The sequence below is a fragment of the Mytilus galloprovincialis genome, chromosome 2 (genome assembly GCF_965363235.1).
Source record: "Mytilus galloprovincialis chromosome 2, xbMytGall1.hap1.1, whole genome shotgun sequence".
NCBI lineage: Eukaryota > Metazoa > Mollusca > Bivalvia > Mytilida > Mytilidae > Mytilus > Mytilus galloprovincialis.
This window is the reverse complement of record NC_134839.1, coordinates 8,174,640-8,195,703: the sequence shown is the minus strand read 5'-3', so window position 1 is coordinate 8,195,703 and position 21,064 is coordinate 8,174,640. Positions and strand designations below refer to the sequence as shown.

Below are 21,064 nucleotides of genomic sequence, written 5' to 3'. Positions count from 1 at the left end.
CCTTTCTTACTATTCTTGATTTAATATTTGACAGCCAATGAATTTATACTGATTTTATCACTGTCATTTACTTATCATCCTACCCTCCCAAGTCCATTTTAATGAAATAGACCATGCTAGTCTTTAGACAATTTCTCAGAATTATTGTATTGCAGTCAAGGACAAATAGAGACATTTAACTGATATTTATTTTTATTGCAGCTCCATTTACTATTATTTCATTTCCATTCCTGTTTGCTGTGATGTTTGGGGACATTGGTCACGGTCTGATTATGGCAATATTTGGAATATTCCTTATTATTAGGGAGAAATATTTTATGGCCAAAAAGATTGAAGATGAGGTAAGGACAATATAACTTTGTTTTGATTAAATATATAAAAAGCTTACATTTATGTGGACTGCTAATATTGCCTTTGATTATTAGGATAAAATCAGAATTTGAGATGTAGTTTGAATGTCAATCAGATAACTAACTATCCATAAAAATACATATGAAGACCAATTTTGCCTAGGATGAATTTTGGTAAAAAATTTATGTAGAAATAAAACTGATAAATTCATAAGTTTGAGTTATAAACCTTTTCAGATAGTATAAAGATGAGCATACAAAAAAACAGTTTGAAATTTTAAGCCATATTCAGACAACTCTATCTTGATGTGATATTTATATCTTTCTATTTTGTCATACTTCAGATTTTTACATGCCAAATTTTAGGGATGGAGAATGTACTATATATATGTATTCAAATTAAATCAGACTGCAGATTTTTTACATGCCAATTTTTTAAAATGGAGAATGTACATTACAAATTTTATCTACATTTTTTGGTTGACACAATGTTATTGTACTTTTGTGATTGAAATTTTGCCTCACCTTTTAAAAGGGCCATACATTAAGACATATTTCTTTTACAGATTTTTGCCACATTTTTTGGTGGAAGATACATTATAACGTTGATGGGATTATTTTCTATCTACACTGGATTTTTGTACAATGATGTGTTTTCAAAGTCGCTTAATGTGTTTGGGTCGTCATGGTTTCCCATAGATCCACAAACAAACAAGTAAGTTCATTTGATATGTTGTAAATATTTGATTAATCTTTCTTTCAAATGTAGTATTTTTATGCCCCTGTAGTTGCTATAGGGAACATTAAATGTTACCTTTGTCTGTCCATATATCTCAAAGATTGTAATTCTCCAAATTATTCCCATCTTCCTCCAATAAAAACTTGATCACTATGATACTGTAAATCAGAATATTTTGGTGGTTTCTCCAAAATTAGTAGTGGTTAAATTTGAAGTGTAATATTTTGGCAATTTGAGATCATTTCTGAATTATAACATTGCCATTAATTTATTGTTAGATTAAGTTTATTAAAGAAAAAATAACATTGTTTTGAAATTGTGATATACACGTATCTGATATAATGAAATACCAAAGTATCTGAAACAAAGGCTAGTGATATGATAATATTTCCATCAATTTAAAAAAAAAACGAGTACATCAATTGCCATAATTTTACATTTAAATTGACGATGGATCAATTGACATTATATTCTCCACAACAAAATCAAATCTTTTAAATATGTTTAAAAAAAAGCATGCCACCTATCTTTATTTTGCAATAATTATGATGTATTATGCATAATCTATCGAAAAAATGATGTTGATTATTTAAAACATTGATATTTTGAAATCCTGCAGCGAACATCTGTTCCCCTGATTTAATTTTAAATTTAAGCCTAATGGAATTGAATTTATTTGTTTTAGAGGTTATACAAGTGCTACTTTACATGGATCTACCAATTTACAATTAGACCCTAATACTTCATATGTTGGTGGAGGACCGTATCCATTTGGACTAGACCCAGTAAGTATTAAACAATTCACCATACTTACAAACAAGTTCAAAAGTGTTTTGTCAAAATTAGAGAAATTCAATTGTTGAATCTAATATATACAACTTTCACAAGTATTAAAGTTTAAGCATTTATACCAGATAGTGTACCAAAATGCTGCAACTTTGCTTGCATGCTAGAGAGATCACAGAATCACTATCACCTTTATTTACTACTTATAGAAACACAATAGGGGGGAATTATTTGTTTTCTGATGATTTTGTCTTGTATATATAGAATACATTAAACTGCTCTTCAAATTGCTACAATTGTGAGCTGGATTTTACTACTTTTGTTGCTCATACTTTACCATATTCTTGGAATTTCCTACTACAGAGTAGGTTTGTACTCATGATTCCATAAATGCATGTCTTGAAAATGTTATTTTATCAGACATATATGTAGAACATATATTTAGATGGTACATAAAATAATAAGAATTTGATTCAGTAAAATAAAATCACCATTTTTACAGATACAAAATATTTTGAAATTTCTTGTATATGTGAGTGTTTGAATGACAGGATAAGCGAATGAACTTGTGATCAATAAAATATGTGTGTACTATAAATGTTGTTAATTCTGTATTTTACAGATATGGCAGATGTCTTCTAACAAAATCACTGCAACAAACTCTCTAAAGATGAAGCTGTCAGTCATATTTGGTGTCACACAGATGTTGTTTGGTGTAATTCTTAGTCTCTTAAATCATAGGTATGTATTATATAATTGATGTTACTCAGCTATTATCATGACATAAATTTTTGAGGTTGGTGAACAAACATTCAGGTTCCATCTGTGGTTATTTTATTTTTGACTAACTTTATGAAGGTCAATAAATTTGGATAGAAGCTTTTGTATGACCAAACGACAATTTCCAGAGAAAAATTTTGAAAATGTTTATCTTCATTTTTAGCTCACCTGGCCTAAAAGACCAAGTGAGCTTTTCTCATCACTTGGCGTCCGGCGTCCGTTGTCCGTCGTCGTCGTTAACTTTTACAAACATCTTCTCCTCTGAAACTACTGGGCCAAATTAAACCAAACTTGGCCACAATCATCATTGGGGTATCTAGTTTAAAAAATGTGTCCGGTGACCCGGCCATGGCTAAAAATAGAACATGGGGTAAAATTCAGTTTTTGGCTTATAACTCAAAACCCAAAGCATTTAGAGCAAATCTGACATGGGGTAAAATTGTTTATCAGATCAAGATCTATCTGCTTTGAAATTTTCAGATGAATCGGACAACCTGTTGTTGGGTTGCTGGCCCTGAATAAGTAATTTTAAGGAAATTTTGCTCTTTTTGGTTATTATCTTGAATATTATTATAGATAGAGATAAACTATAAACAGCAATAATGTTCAGCAAAGTAAGATTTACAAATAAGTCAACAGGACTGAAATGGTCAGTTGACTCCTTTAGGAGGTATTGCCCTTTGTAGTCAATTTTTAACCATTTTTCGTAAATCTTAATTATCTTTTACAAAAATCTTCTCCTCTGAAACTATTTGGCCAAATTAATCCAAACTTGGCCACAATCATCTTTTGGGTTAGTAGTTTGAAAAATGTGTCCGGTGACCCGGCCATCAAACCAAGACAGCCGCCATGGCTAAAAATAGAACATGGGGTAAAATGCAGTTTTTGGCTTATAACTCAAAACCCAAAGCATTTAGAGCAAATCTGACATGGGGGTAAAATTGTTGATCAGGACAACATTTATCTGCTCTGAAATTTTTAGATGAATCGGACAACTCGTTGTTGGGTTGCTGACCCTGAATTGTTAGTTTAAGGAAATTTTGCTGTTTTTGGTCATTATCTTGAATATTATTATTGATAGAGATAAACTGTAAACAACAATAATGTTCAGCAAAGTAAGATTTATAAATAAGTCAATATGACTGAAATGGTCAATTGACCCCCTTAGGAGTTATTGTTCTTTATAGTCAATTTTTAACAATTTTCATAAAATTTGTAAATTTTTACTAACATTTTCCACTGAAACTAATGGGCCAAGTTCATTATAGATAGAGATAATTTTAAGCAGCAAGAATGTTCAGTAAAGTAAGATGTACAAACACATCACCATCACCAAAACACAATTTTGTCATGAATCCATCTGCTTCCTTTAATATTCACATAGACCAAGGTGAACGACACAGGCTCTTTAGAGCCTCTAGTCATTTTTGTTCTCATAGATGGACTTTTGCAGTTAACACATACAGACTCTCTGCGAGTAAATTTTTTTGACATTATAAAATTTATAAATCTTCATTGATGTTATGAAACTTGGAGAGAACCTATCAATCTTCAAGATCAAGATATGGCACTTAACGAATTTTTTTTTAATTTGACTCACTTTTTACAGACATTTTACTTATACTTTACACTATCAGCAAAAAAAAAGGAGGTTTTTAAATTCAATTGTAAGATCATTGGTCCTTTGCTATAAATGTTCTTTAATACACGTGTTGAAATGTGTTATAATTGTTACAACCAGACTCAGCACTCATACCACATCTTCTTTTACCAATCATTAAATACTATAAAAAACCAAACGAAAATGAGCATTAGAAATTATAGGATATCATGCTTCCATATATAATAGACAGTCATCATGAATGAAAATGTTTATTTTTCAAAACATTGATCTACATATATAATTAAATTAAAATAAATATTTCAATATCTTTTTTCAGACACTTTAAAAACAAATTGAACATTATATGTGAGTTTATTCCTCAAGTGATATTTATGTGCAGTATATTTGGTTACTTGTGTATCCTGGTTTTCTACAAGTGGACACATTTTACAGTTAGTGATTTAGGGAAAGATCCTAATCTTCTTATAGGTAAATTTACAATATTTTATACTGACAACCACATTTGCGTTATCCAACAAGAAAAACTTGTCTATTTAATTTCTCTTTGATATTAAAAACTTTTTATGTACAGACTCTATTTGAAAATTTATAACAAACACAAAAAGATAAAATTGAGAATGGAAATGGGGAATGTGCCAAAGAGACAACAACCCGACCATAGAAAAAAACAACAGCAGAAGGTCACCAACAGGTCTTCAATGTAGCGAGAAATTACACATAGTCATATTGATGAAATGCACCTATTATTTTGAGAAGCAAGACACAAGAAATAGACCTCTTCATTTACAATGCAGTGTACTGGAAATTCAAAAATTATTGTGTGTATTTATTATTTTAATTCCTGAAGAATGGACAAAAAGGTAAGATTAATTATTGCAATTTCATGAAAATTTGCATACAGATGTATGTATCAAATATCAAAATGTGTGTTCTAATTATTGCTATTATTAGCTCACCTGGCCCGAAGGGCCAAGTGAGCTTTTCTCATCACTTGGCGTCCGTCGTCCGTCGTCGTCCGTCGTCCGTCGTCGTCGTCCGTCGTCGTTAACTTTTACAAAAATCTTCTCCTCTGAAACTACTGGGCCAAATCAAACCAAACTTGGCCACAATCATCATTGGGGTATCTAGTTTAAAAAATGTGTGGCGTGACCCGGTCAAGCAACCAAGATGGCCGCCACGGCTAAAAATAGAACATAGGGGTAAAATGCAGTTTTTGGCTTATAACTCAAAAACCAAAGCATTTAGAGCAAATCTGACATGGGGGTAAAAATGTTTATCAGGTCAAGATCTATCTGCCCTGAAATTTTCAGATGAATCGGTCAATCGGTTGTTGGGTTGCTGCCCCTGAATTGGTAATTTTGAGGAAATTTTGCTGTTTTTGGTTATTATCTTGAATATTATTATAGATAGAGATAAACTGTAAACAGCAATAATGTTCAGCAAAGTAAGATCTACAAATAAGTCAACATGACCAAAATGGTCAGTTGACCCGTTTAGGAGTTATTGCCCTTTATAGTCAATTTTTAACCATTTTTCGTTAATTAAAGTAATCTTTTACAAAAATCTTCTCCTCTGAAACTACTGGGCCAAATTAATCCAAACTTGGCCACAATCATCTTTGGGGTATCTAGTTTAAAAAATGTGTGGCGTGACCTGGTCAACCAACCAAGATGGCCGCCACGGCTAAAAATAGAACAAAGGGGTAAAATGCAGTTTTTGGCTTATAACTCAAAAACCAAAGCATTTTGAGGAAATCTGACAGGATAAAAATGTTTATCAGGTCAAGATCTGTCTGCCCTGAAATTTTCAAATGAATCAGTCAATCGGTTGTTGGGTTGCTGCCCCTGAATTGGTAATTTTGAGGAAATTTTGCTGTTTTTGGTTATTATCTTGAATATTATTATAGATAGAGATAAACTGTAAACAGCAATAATGTTCAGCAAAGTAAGATCTACAAATAAGTCAACATGACCAAAATGGTCAGTTGACCCGTTTAGGAGTTATTGCCCTTTATAGTCAATTTTAACCATTTTTCATAAATTAAATTAATCTTTTACAAAAATCTTCTCCTCTGAAACTACTGGGCCAAATTAATCCAAACTTGGCCACAATCATCTTTGGGGTAATTAGTTTAAAAAATGTGTGGCGTGACCTGGTCAACCAACCAAGATGGCCGCCACCGCTAAAAATAGAACATAGGGGTAAAATGCAGTTTTTGGCTTATAACTCAAAAACCAAAGCATTTTGAGGAAATCTGACAGGATAAAAATGTTTATCAGGTCAAGATCTGTCTGCCCTGAAATTTTCAGATGAATCAGTCAATCGGTTGTTGGGTTGCTGCCCCTGAATTGGTAATTTTGAGGAAATTTTGCTGTTTTTAGCTCACCTGGCCCAAAGGGCCAAGTGAGCTCTTCTCATCACTTGGCGTCCGGCGTCCGTCGTCCGTCGTCCGTCGTCCGTCGTCGTCGTCGTCGTCCGTCGTTAGCTTTTACAAAAATCTTCTCCTCTGAAACTACTGGGCCAATTTTTACCAAACTTGGCCACAATCATTATTAGGGTATATAGTTTAAAAATTGTGTCCGGTGACCCGGCCAACCAACCAAGATGGCCGCCATGGCTAAAAATAGAACATAGGGGTAAAATGCAGTTTTTGGCTTATAACTCAAAAACCAAAGCATTTAGAGCAAATCTGACATTGTTCATCAGGTCAAGATCTATCTGCCCTGAAATTTTCACATGAATCGGACATTCCGTTGTTGGGTTACTGCCCCTGAAATGGTAATTTTAAGGAAATTTTGCTGTTTTTGGTTATTATCTTGAATATTATCATAGATAGAGGTAAACTGTAAACAGCAAAAATGTTCAGTAAAGTAAGATCTACAAATAAGTCAACAAGACCAAAATGGTCTGTTGACCCCTTTAGGAGTTATTGCCCTTTATAGTCAATTTTTAACCATTTTTCGTAAATCTTGGTCATCTTTTACAAAAATCTTCTCCTCTGAAACTACTGGGCCAAATTAAACCAAACTTGACCACAATCATCATTGGGGTATCTAGTTAAAAAAATGTGTCCGATGAACTGGCCAGCCAACCAAGATGGCCGCCATGGCTAAAAATAGAACATAGGGGTAAAATGCAGTTTTTGGCTTATCACTCAAAAACCAAAGCATTTAGAGCAAATCTGTCATCAGGTAAAATTGTTTTTCAGGTCAAGATCTATCTGCCCTGAAATTTTGAGATGAATTGGACAACCTGTTGTTGGGTTGCTGCCCCTGAATTGGTAATTTTAAGGAATTGTTTTGTTGTGAGTTATGCATCAAATTAGACTTGAAATAAGCTATATACTGTTTTTTTTAACACCAGAAAACTGTGGTGTACACTGAATTAGAATACAGGGAAAACACCACTTTTCTTGACTTGAGCCTTTCCTGTTGAATTTTGTACAAATTCAATCTGGAAATTCATATCAAGGAATAAAATAAAATAATTTGCCTACCTACCTACCCATACCCTAACAACCTCAGTCGGGAGAGGGGAAACAAAGATATTTTTAATGTTGGCCTTAGGAGTTATTGCCCTTTATAGTCAATTTTAACCATTTTTTATAAATTAAATTAATCTTTTACAAAAATCTTCTCCTCTGAAACTACTGGGCCAAATTAATCCAAACTTGGCCACAATCATCTTTGGGGTATCTAGTTTAAAAAATGTGTGGCGTGACCTGGTCAACCAACCAAGATGGCCGCCACCGCTAAAAATAGAACATAGGGGTAAAATGCAGTTTTTGGCTTATAACTCAAAAACCAAAGCATTTTGAGGAAATCTGACATGGGATAAAAATGTTTATCAGGTCAAGATCTATCTGCCCTGAAATTTTCAGATGAATCGGTCAATCGGTTGTTGGGTTGCTGCCCCTGAATTGGTAATTTTGAGGAAATTTTGCTGTTTTTGGTTATTATCTTGAATATTATTATAGATAGAGATAAATTGTAAACAGCAATAATGTTCAGCAAAGTAAGATCTACAAATAAGTCAACATGACCAAAATGGTCAGTTGACCCCTTTAGGAGTTATTGCCCTTTATAGTCAATCTTTAACCATTTTTCATAAATCTAAGTAATCTTTTACAAAATCTCCACTGAAACTACTAGGCCACAATCATCTTTGGGGTATCTAGTTTGAAAAATGTGTCCGATGACCTGGCCATTCAACCAAGATGGCCGCCACGGCTAAAAATAGAACATAGGGGTAAAATGCAGTTTTTGGCTTATAACTATGAATTCAAAGCATCTAGAGCAAATCTGACAAGAAGTTAAATTGTTAATCAAGTCAATATCTATCTGCCCTGAATTTTTCAGATGAATTGGACAACTGGTTGTTGGGTTGCTGCCCTCCAATTGGTAATTTTTAAAGAAATTTTGCCGTTTTTGGTTATCTTGAATACTATTATAGATAGCGATAAACTGTAAACAGCAATAATGTTCAGCAAAGTAAGATCTACAAATAAGTCAACATGACCTAAATGGTCAATTGACCCCTTAAGGAGTTATTGCCCTTTATAGTCAATTTTTAACAATTTTCATTAATTTGGTAAATATATGTAAATTTTTACCAAATATAGTTCTCTGATATAATTGTAAGAAGCAAAATCGTTCAGTAAAGTAAGAACTTCAAACACATCACCATCACCAAAATACAATTTTGTCATGAATCCATTTGTGTCCTTTGTTTAATATGCACATAGACCAAGGTGAGCGACACAGGCTCTTTAGAGCCTCTAGTGTATACTTATCCAGTGGTATAATTGTATAAATCAAAGTCTAGCAATAATTTTGAATTTAGAGTAATAATCTTAGACATTTAATTTTGTAAGATATTTATGTTCTAGATGTACATGTATACTCCAAATAATAGTTGTAATTATTTACCTTTATAGGGCTTATCAACATGTTTCTGATGCAGAGAAAGAAGACAGACGTTCCAATGTATCCAGGACAGGTAGGTTACATAATTAATATAGACCCATGCTCAGTGAAGGCTTAGGTGTAGTGTTAGAATTTTCATCATCTGTTAGCGTGGTAAGCCACTTGTTAACTAATGAATGGATGTACTGAAATATTCATTTTAATGTAAGCTTAATATAAAAGATGTGATTTTTTTATGCATAAATATTTTTGGGGTTTCCTATTTCCACTTAGCCACTTCTTCATCTTGTTCATACTTATTTTGTATCATCAACTCCTTTAAAACACTTTAATAGAATTTGATGAATCTTTCTTGAAACCTTATATAATATAATACTCATTTAGCACTTTTTTCCCCCTATTACTCAAATTCCGATATTTACGATACTGTCATTTGTTTTTCAGTATGGCTTTGAGAAGTTCCTTGTTTTTCTTGCTTTTGTCTGTGTTCCATGGATGTGGCTAGCTAAACCTTTGTGGCTGAGACATCAACATAGATTTGGACAGGTAATTATTGAATCAAAGGATAATCTTATATCTCTGGACTTCCATAAAAACAAATTTAAAAATCAGAACGAGGTTGCTGAATGTTAAAGTTAAAACATTGGTAAAGTTTAAGTTTTAAATTTTTCCATTTTAAAGGATACTACAGATTTAATAAGTTTTTTTTTTCTCACAATATTATTAAAGGTGGTACCCAACACTTTCACTAAAATTAATTTGGCTCGTTTAATTTTCATAAAATTTTGTCAAAGTATTTACTTTGAGACTTTAATAAAAAATATAAAAATTCAAAATTTTTTGAACCAACCGTTTTGTCAGAAAAAATACACTGGTTATCTAGCAATTTGACAAACACCAATTTTGATCATTGAGAAGCTTAATATTCCTTTTACAACACAACGTAATTAAAATGTTTAGCTGACTTTACAGAGTTATCTCCCTGTAGTGTTAGGTACCACCTTAAATTATTTGCTACAACTATCCACAAAAGACCAAAATGACACAGACATTAACAACTATAGGTCACCGTATGGCCTTCAACAATGAGCAAAGCCCATACCTCGTAGTCAGCTATAAAGGCCCCGATAAGACAATGTATAACAATTCAAACAAGAAAACTAACGGCCTTATTTATGTAAAAAAAATTAATGAAAAACAAATATGTAACACATAAACAAACGACAACCACTGAATTACAGGCTCCTGACTTGGGACAGGCACATACATAAATAATGTGGCGGGTTAAACATGTTAGTGGGATCCCAACCCTCCCCTAACCTGGGAAAGTGGTATAGCAGTACAACATAAGAATGAACGATAAAAATCAGTTGAAAAAGGCTTAACTCATCAGATGGACAAAAATACAAGTGGATGTGGCCCGGTACTTATATACATCCGACACAAAAAGACACAATGAACAGATCTGAGAGTACTCCCAGTTATCTGACAGCTAGTTCAAAGCCTCTAACAACTAATAAAAAAATCATGCAACTAAGACTAAACTATCAATCCGTACACATCCAACATCCAATGGATTTAGTGTAAAGACGTCATAAACAGCCAGAGAAAAACATGACTTTGTGCATACCTGCCAACCTATGAAACCTTCAGAGAGGGAGATCTCCACCTCAGTTATGACAGCTGAGGGGGAGATTTTTCACAAACTACATTTTCAAAGTTAAATATATGACCTGTTTACCTATTCATCTACAAAACACCTATAAGAGTGAATTACTATACTCTATTTCTTCCAATCATGGTTAAAATCTATTCGAGGTGTTTATTTTTTTAGCCTTTTTCAATACCTCTGAGTCTCATAAAATTTCATATTTTGATTTTCACACTAAGCAACAACCATATTTGAATGAATTCCCATCTTCAAAACTTCAAAGGGAGATGTCAGATCCTAGCTACAGACAAAAAATAACCCTGAACAGTATACATAGAGTTAAATAGCTTGCAAGATCAGAAAAATTTCCAAAATAAATAATCAATTGTATATAGTATAAAATTTAACTATTAAAAAAACAAGAAATCAAAAAAGAAAATGATCTAACAAAATAACTGTAGAATAGTTAGAAATTGTACATGCTTGCATTTTAACACACCCTGTATTACAGCATCACTACCAACCTGTAGCAACACAAAATGGTAACTTAAATGACGATGAGGAATGTATTTACCACGATGAATTTGATTCAAAACACACAGATGACAATGAGGAAGAGGTGATTACATGATTTCATCATGTCTATTTTTAACTTCAGGATTTGGAGGGGAATTTAGAAGATAAGAATTAGTCTAGAAATATCTTCTGGGTTTCCTGAAATTGTGTTGGTAGTTTGTTTCCATGGCAATGTACAGTGGAATAATTAACGTAAAATTGTAAAAATTGTGGTAAAAAGTGAAAGGGGAAAATTGAACAAAAGTATGCCATACTATATACTTTGTAGTATGGTGGTTTTTCTTTTTTTATATTAAACAATTCTTGTATAAACCATGGAATCAAACATTATATTTGTAAATTTGCTTGAAACAATCAGCTGATTTCATACAGTATATTTTTTTCTTATTTTCAAACCTCAGTTCAAGCATCATCAGCTTTCAGTAAATAGCGGGGATGTGCTGGGTCATGACCCTGAAGTCAATCACCACGGTGACGGTGACCTGTTGACGCCTGCTGAGCCTGAGGAGGTGATTTGATGTTGTATATCTATAGTTTTACAATGTTGCATACCTATAGTTTACAATGTTGCTAGATTGTTTATTTTCAGCCTGCACAAATTTGTTTCACTCCATATTTTATCCGTCTTGAAAGATCACATAATTTTTTGACATTTTGACATTTTTTTTTAACTAAGCCAGCCTTTATTTATTTTGCTTACAGCTAATTTAAGCAAAGCATGATTTTAATAAAATAATTAAATTGGGGCATGTGGAAAATCAACTATTCATTAACACAATTCAATGATTGAAGAGATTTACTTTTGTTCTTGGATATTTTAGCTTTATGTTTAAGTATGCATATCCACGTAATTTATCGCTTGAATGATTTTACAAAAATGTAAAATTTCAAAAATGCTCTTGGAATGAACCTTTCTTTTATCATGTTTATAGATGATTGATATCTTACCAAAGAGTGTTGATTAAAAACAAAACGGTGTGATATTAAAATATTTTTAAAAATTAAATGGCATTACCTTTAATTGACTAGGAAATTCTGTCCTGTCATCAATTTGAAATATGTAGGTAACTAACTGCTTTTTGTTCTAATTGACAACATTTTGTTTGAATTTCGATCTGTTAGCAAATAGAAGTTAGAAGTAGCAAATGCTGATTTTAAAGTCTGGTTTGACCTGGGTGAGTGTCAAACCAATGGCCTCCTGCTGAGTTCACTGAGGGAAAGAATTGACATTTTGCTTTTTTCTTCGAAATAGGAAAATAACCATCTACTAAATGAACATCTTTCAACAGATGACAAACCCGTCATGAACATTTTTGAGAAATAAAATCATTTTCATTAGTCTTTGCCATTCAGCCATTTTACTTGCCGAAAACCATTGTTTGATGTTGTTTGTTTTGAATGAGATACATATATTGAGCTTATTATTTATGTTGAAATTAATTCTGCATTGTCTTTGAAAATGATTATGAAATTTTAAACAAACCTTTTCTGATGCATATAATTGCCTTGTTATTAATTGAAAATTTGATGTTATGAAAAATGTATGTTCACTAATTACCCTAAAACACAACCCTGTCAAACACTTAACCCAGCTTCTCACCTCACGGCTTGAGAAACAGATAAAAAATCATAATTAAAATATACCATATGAAATTGATGGTAACTAAACAGTTGTTATTCTTGGGTCATTGCAAAAATTGTTGGAAGATAAGAAGGAAAATATCTTGACAGCAAAAAAGAAACTCAACAACAGAAGTCAATAAAAATAGTCAGAAAAAAATTGGTATGAATGAGGTTGGTTTTATGTTCATAAAGTTGAATTGGTGTTTGATAACTTGTATATTGTGAATTTTCTTCAACTTGTTTCTTATATCAAAATGTATGTATGCATAATGGAGGGGGCATTAAGTTTTACCCTTGTCCCTCTGTGCATCAGCACATCCAAAAATTGGTTTCTGTTCTTTAATCTTAGTTTGCCTCAACCAAATGTTATGCAACTTAAACACAATGCTCAGTACCACAAAACACAGGTCAAGTTTTAATTATGGTGGCGTCACTTTTACCATTCTAGTGTTATGCCCCTTTAGACATTGAAAAATTGCTGGAATTTTTCATTTCTGTTCTTTGATTTGTCTCAACCAAATGTTATGAAACTTACACACAATGCTCTTTATCACAAAACACAGATCATGTTTGAATTTTGGTGGTGTGATCTATACCATTCTAGATGCCCCTATACAAATGTTATTGCTTATTTTTTTGTGTCCATTCTTTAACATTTGTTTGCCTGGACTAAAGTTATGAATCTTATACACAATGTTTATTACATGTACTACAAAACACAGATGAAGTTTGATTTTGCTAGTGTCACTTTAATTGTTGTTGAGTAATGTCCCTTTATAATGTTGTATGCAAGTGGGGCATCATGTGTGTCCCATGAACACATTCCCCATTTATTTGTCTCTACTTTGCTGTTGTCTGATTGATGTCTCCTTTTATTAATGTTTTCTTGTGTATAATAATGTATCATTGTATCCTAGTAAAATTTTAATTTACTATTTGAAATAGATTAATTGCTGTTTGCTTAACATCCAGTATGGCATTGAAAAAAATTGTTCAAATGTGTAGCTAAAAAGTATGTTTTAAAATAATTGAGATGAATTGAATGGTTTTTATCAGCAAGATGTATAGTGAATTTCAAATTCAACTTGGATGTAAGTTAAAAATGTTAATAGGTTGATTGTGTGCCATCCCCCCATCTGTGATCCTATAAGAAGAGAAAACAATTGTTCTATTATATTAATGCAATATGCAAATTTTGAGATAGGGATACCATTCATTTGTGAGATTGTATAACATGTGTAAGGACTATATCACAGAAAATAAAAAAATATATGTGGTTTGATGAAAAAATTTTGAACTTATCAATGTAACTCAGATAATTTCAATTTATAAAGGAATGTAGAGGAAATTGACTTTCTGTTTTTTTTCCCCAAAACAAAATAGAGATGTTGCATTTCTGAAAGCATATGATAATAGCTATCTTCTTAAATTTAACATTAAAAAATTCTGTTAAATTTTTTTTTCAATCATAAATTCTATTCCCCCGTTCTCTGCTCTTTGGTAGGGTTGTTTGTCTCTTTGACACATTCCTCATTTCCATTCTCAATTTTATCGATTTCATTTGAATTTATAAAAATTGTATGTGAAAATTAAACATCTCTTGTAACATTTGTCCTGTCTAACATTTGTAAGTGTGCCTATATATAATCCTTTGTTTGTCAGATATTTAAAGTAAGAAATAATAAAGAAAACTGATTTTGATTTTTATTGTAGTTATTTTTACATACTTGACATCTTTCTATTTTTTACTTCCAGGAGTTCGATTTTGGCGATACGTTTATCCATCAGTCTATACATACCATTGAGTATTGTCTAGGATGTATTTCCCATACAGCATCATATCTACGATTGTGGGCCTTAAGTCTTGCTCATGCCCGTAAGTACATGTACATATATGAATATGCTTAAATCTTAATTTGGTTTTAATAGTGGAGTAATAGTTTTTATACACTTTTGGAAATCTGTATGTCAAAAAAAGAGGTGAAAGGTTCCAAAGGGATACTATGGATCCATTTATTTTTGTTGATTGTGGAACTTGCATTTATGTACATATTTGACATCACAGTCTGCATACAAACCTATAGAAAATTTGTAATTCCTCAACAATTAAATTTGTGGTTCACCTGTGCCCACTTAAATTTGAATCTTACAAATAACATTTAATACACACTAGCTTACAATTTCTGACAATTGCAATGTCATGACAAACAGTCAACAAAACACACATAAAAAGTGAAAACTTTACAACAAGAACCCAACGAAAAATCTTGAGTGATTTCAGATGTTTTAGAAGGATAAGATGATCCTGCTCTAAATTTGACACCCATCATGTAGCTCATATAAGTACACACATGGTGATAAGTCTTATATTTTCAGTTGTAGCATACACTTTTAACTTGTAGGATCTGGAATTTGAAATACAAGCTCAATTGATAAATGATGGGGGGGGGGAATACAGTCATCATTTTAAATTGTTTTGGGATTATCCTTTGTTAAAGTTTTTCAGTGTATAAAAAATGTGAAATATTAAAACAACGTTGAATTCAATGTCTTTATTCTTATTTTTTTTAGAGCTATCAGAAGTGTTATGGTCCATGGTAATGCAAATCGGACTGAATTTTGCATTTCCAGTTGGTGTGTTTTTACTGGTACCCTTGTTTGCATTCTGGGCTGGAGCAACAGTAGTAGTCCTGGTACTGATGGAAGGGATGTCTGCTTTCCTGCACACACTGAGATTGCATTGGTAGGTTATCTTATTCTTTTTTTTAATAGATACATGTATGGGATCAAACATCCAGGACAAACAGATTCTTTTACAAATTTACAAATTCTTATTTTTCTTCTTATTTCATCCAACTTAACAATTGTACACTATACATAGAGAAGACACTTCTATTAATGAAGAGGGTATCATGGCACTTCATTTATCATATTTAGTAATAGATTTCTTCCCTAAGTCTATTAAACCTATTATATATAGCTAAAGGTAAATGTTACCCTCTATGCATTTTGTCATTCAAAATTGTATGCTTTGTAAAATATCAAAGAGAAACTTTAGTTTTGGTGATATTGTAATTATGAAAAAAATTGTTGCTCCTTTGCTGTGTATGATTTTTCCAAGTGAATGAAATGCATTTACATTGATATTTTTTTAGTTATGTGAAATTACCTCAAATTAGTTATATCATGGAAGTAATATTGAAAGGAATAACATCATCGTCACTTCAAAGGTTTCATCTGCGTTACCTCCCATCTTTCGATAACTCGTTAATTGGTTCAATATCTGGCATGGAAGTTGATTATCCGCATGTGATCGATCAAATCACTGACACTTATCGGTCATTTTCGTGTTCACAGAGAATTACGAACAGACAAGTTTTTGTCGTATATACGTGCGAAGTAACACGAATAGTCCATTCGTTACATTCCGTTGATGTACCCTGCCGAATAGAGTCATTACGGTTCAATTTTTATTTTAGTCCATTTTTTCCTATTTTTGGTTAGTTTGATCTTAATAGTTTAAACCGACAGCTATCACATACGAAATTGGAGAACAAGGCTGGGTCTTTTTCAATTTTAATATTTACAGACAGTTAAAAAAACCATTTCCGTAAGTTAAGAAGATGATTGTTAAAAACAATATGTTTGGATCGACCCCCTTTATTAAATACGAAAAATCTAAGTCTTTCGTGTATCAGTCAATTAAAATATTCACAATTCTAAACGGTTCTATCCTTCAATTTGAGTTCTTGAAACATACACTAATTTATGTAAAAGTGAATTTGCCGTAAGACAGAGCCCATTTCGTCGGTTTGTTATAATTTTGCTGTAGCTTGTTATATTAATTAATACAAGCATTCCACAATAAACATTTAAAAAAAAATATATATATATTTACGAAAATATTATCCACATTTTAGTTGTCCAGTTTCAATAATGTAATGACATTTATGACATATACATAAATTTAATACTTGAAAGTAACTATCCTTTTTTCAATCTCGATAAACTTTGCACATTTCAACAGTAAAAAAAAAAGATGTCTACATTTGCCTACATTATTTTGTTAAACATCATGAGAAACCTGATTGGTTCATCGGTATTTAACTGTTTAACTCGGGATCCGCTTTTAACCAGAAAATACTGTTAAAACAGTTTAAAACAAACTGTAAAAAGCAAAAATATGCTAAATTAAATACAATTTTCCATGCTAAATTGCTGTAGTTTGAACAATTCTCGGCCGTTTTTCAAGTTTTTTACATCATACGACTTCTTTCTGAAGGTATAGATTTTATATGATACAGCGCCAACTTCTTATTAATAAACCTCGGATTTCACACAGGTACTTTATAATTACCGGACTCGATAAAATCACGTGACTGATAAGAAATTCCAGATGCCATTTTACAACCGCGGTATCACAGATAGTAACCAAAGGGGTCTTACCGCTGAGACTATAATTGGATAAAATCATATGACTTTAGTACAGGGCTCTGCAGGCCGTTAATACATGCTAATTAGTCGATGTTATTCCTTTTAAATATTACTTCCATGGTTATATATTAAGATGTCATGACATGGAAAAGTTTGTCCAATTCGTTTATATTTAGGAGATAACTGTATTTTAAGCTTGGGCTTGTTATCAGAGCTAGTGATTTGGTAATTGTGTCCATTAAATTACCAATTGATGCTGTTGAAGCTTCGAATACAATATTGTTTATTCTCCATTCTAATAAAACTGACAGAACACAACAGAAAATAGTACATTAAAATCTGTCATACATGGTCTACACTTGGGCGACATTTTCATAGTATCAATTGTTAATTGATGTCATGAAAATTGGTGTCAAACGTTATCTAATTAAAATGAACATTACAAACTATGTTGAATTAAAATTCTTTATGTATATGGATTTCCCTATACTGTCAATGTGCCAAACTTCATTTTCATTGGCCAAATACCTGCCTTATTGTTGGTATTTCTCAAACAGCCATTACAATACATGTAAAATATAATATATTTAATTTTTCAGGGTTGAGTTTCAATCCAAGTTTTACAAAGGAGAAGGGGAGAAGTTCCAACCATTCACATTTGAAGATCTTAGCCAATACAGTGTTGAAGATTAAAAATCCCACCAAACCATTACAGCTTTACTAGCTTGAATGTATACCAAAAGAATAAGTGGACATGCAATCGTCAGAAAGAAATTGTGTGCAGATATTAAAACGTTGACTTTTGTTCAGCATTTCTTTTTGTTATTTTAAGTTTTTCTCAGTTTCAAGCATCTGGTCTTTCTTTCTAGAAATTTTTATTTATTTGAAATATACATTTTTATTTATTGAGATCAGTTAAAGCATAATAACTCACTGTATTACTTGACACAGAAGAATGTATTAAATATATACTTCTTGGGCATATTTTGTACTACAATGTATTAAGAAATCACCAATCTAATTCAGGTATTTTTCATAACAACAAACTGATACAAAAATGCCTCTTATTCCAAAATTTCATTATAAAAGATTATAACCTAACAGATTTTTCAATTTTAACTCTGAATTTCCACTTTGATATTAAGTGTCTTATCTATCAAGAGATAATAAATAGCTGTCTGTAGTCCGTACTTGGATTTTATTTCTTTGAGAGAGCTTTTGGTCAGATTCCACAGTTTTCTTGACTGTGAAGTTTATGTTCATGTTATAATTTTTTGACATGAGGATGCAAAATATTTTCAACATAAACATATTTTTTTTTAGTAGTTCTTGTAGATTTCAGCTGTCTGTCACTTTCATGTGAATAACACTTGTGTCATGTGACTCAATCAATATCATGTGATTAACATTTGTATCATGTGATTAACACTGAATCTCAATTGTTATTATATCAATAATTTGTTGTTGTAAATAATTATTATCTTTAAATTATTACTGTTTACATATATAAAGAGTTTGTGGTTGTGTTTAAGTGTTAAAAGAATCCTTTATTGAAATATATCATTGAGAAATTGAGTTTATGAATGAATGATAAAAAAGAAATGTCATAGTTTGAATTAGTATTTGACAATTGTGTTAATGTATGGTATTTCAACAATCATTTTATGAATTAAGTATTTTTTTCACTTGAGATTGAATCACTTTATCACCAAAAAAAGTAGCAAAGTGTGTGTTGTTAAATAATATTGTTGTATAGTGTCATTACATGTACCATTATCAATAAATAACTGCAGAAATCAAAGTTTATAAGGTTTCCTTGAGTGGTAGTAACCACTGATAAAACAATTTGAAACATTTAATGAATGGCTTTTATTTATTTTGAATTTATTGAACCATAAAATTAATTTTTGACTCTTCACATTGAATAATCCGCGAAGTGGATTATGTTAAATGTGAACAGTCAAAAATTAATTTTATGGTTCAATAAATTCAAAATAAATTATTGCCATTCATTATAAATAAATTTCTATCAAAAATAATGCTCAAAGATATATATTAATACCAATAACAACGTACACAGATGTTTGCGTATGAATACACAACGTTAGAGTGGGCATGTCTCCATAAAAATTGATAGCATTGAAAATAAAGCCAATTCTTTTAGCCAATCAGAAGACAGTAAATACACCAAATTTATTTATTTGAAAAGAAAAAGGTCACTTATTTTGCCTCTTCAATTTGAAAATTAAAAAGAAATATAAATCTACCCAATAGCATTCTTCAGATTTCCAAAGACAAAAGTATTGGCATAAGGACTTCAAGCTTCTTCTATTCATGGAATAAGATTTAAAAAAAAACCTGCTGAAATTCCCTGGTTTTGAGAACTTGTCATTAATATTTAGATATGAGCAACAGCTTTACTTAAATGTATTATACAAGATGTAAATGTGTGTAAATTGGGTAAAGAGTTACTACTATATTTTGACCCCAAAAAAATGTGTAAAATTAGTAGTCAAATTATTAATTGTGACATCTTTATGACGTCAAAGTGACATGATAACATGGGATCTCTCTGCATTAAAGTGTCCAGATTATATAAATCTGTTCATTTATCCATTAAATTAACATTGTTTTAACAGACTTGAAAAAGTTAATTTTTTTTGCTATTTTCAGGGCCAAGTAATATCTCTTGTCATACTAACTCCTCCTTGAACTCTGTTGTATAATCTATATTTATTTGAAATAATTATATAACCAATAACATGTATGTATAAACACTAACATTTTAAATGGATAGTAATCATTATTTTAATGCAGCACTGTCTGACAGTAGAGGGGCAAGAAACATTGTTAAAAGATGACTTTCTATTTCATAATTTTACCAAAGAATATCTTTGTAGGCATTTTTTTATTGAAAATTAGATATGTTACCAGTGACGGAAAAATCTAGATACTGGGTGATAAAATCTGCCTTAAGAAAAATTTGAAGAAATCCGTAGTCTACCTTGAAAATCAGATCTTTCCTGTGTGTGTATGTTTTTTTAAACTTGTACATAAAAACACTAATCTTATAAATGTGTAAGTGTTATTTTTCTAACAAATACATACCATGATATGAAAGGATGCCATTAAGTATACATGTATACCATCCAATAGATAATACACCTTACTTCAATAAAATGTTGACCAACTGATATTACATGATTCAGGGGCGAAGCCATTTCTAAAAGGGTTTCAATCTAGAATAAAGTGTGGTTCCAACCTAAGTTCCATTCTATTTATAGTTTAAGAATTCTTTATAGATTTGTCATTATTATAAAATCAATTATAAAAAGATACAATACATTTCAGTTTTTAAGTAATTTTGTCTGTGAAATTGTATAAATGTTGTCCTGTGTTGATGATCTTACATAGAGATAGTCAGGGGCGTAGCCAGGTATGCAGTCAACTGTAGGCACCAATCGACAGGGGTCTGGGGGCTGCTCAAGGCCCCCAGCAGGTCCAGGGCAGAGCCTTAGTAGGGGGTTCAGGGGGGCAAAGCCCCCCGACGGAAAACGGTTTTCAGCGTTTTAGCAG

At 31.6% G+C, this 21,064-nt stretch overlaps 1 protein-coding gene across 4 annotated transcripts in view; it reads left to right on the top strand.

Moving 5' to 3' along the window:
• LOC143062799 (V-type proton ATPase 116 kDa subunit a 1-like) overlaps positions 1-19,800 on the top strand; it is a 51,308-nt gene extending 31,508 nt beyond the window's left edge. For 2 of the 4 annotated variants that reach the window (XM_076234598.1, XM_076234596.1), the window contains exons 11-21: positions 202-341; positions 917-1,065; positions 1,775-1,874; positions 2,498-2,616; positions 4,596-4,747; positions 9,216-9,277; positions 9,649-9,750; positions 11,833-11,940; positions 14,810-14,930; positions 15,626-15,797; positions 18,088-19,800. In XM_076234598.1, coding sequence (XP_076090713.1) covers positions 202-341; positions 917-1,065; positions 1,775-1,874; positions 2,498-2,616; positions 4,596-4,747; positions 9,216-9,277; positions 9,649-9,750; positions 11,833-11,940; positions 14,810-14,930; positions 15,626-15,797; positions 18,088-18,181 — 1,319 coding nt within the window. In that variant the 3' untranslated portion in view covers positions 18,182-19,800. Of the gene's footprint in view, positions 1-201; positions 342-916; positions 1,066-1,774; positions 1,875-2,497; positions 2,617-4,595; positions 4,748-9,215; positions 9,278-9,648; positions 9,751-11,366; positions 11,475-11,832; positions 11,941-14,809; positions 14,931-15,625; positions 15,798-18,087 lie in introns of all 4 variants that reach the window. The other 2 variants (XM_076234599.1, XM_076234597.1) reach the window with 1 other exon arrangement.
• Positions 19,801-21,064: the final 1,264 nt, after the last annotated feature.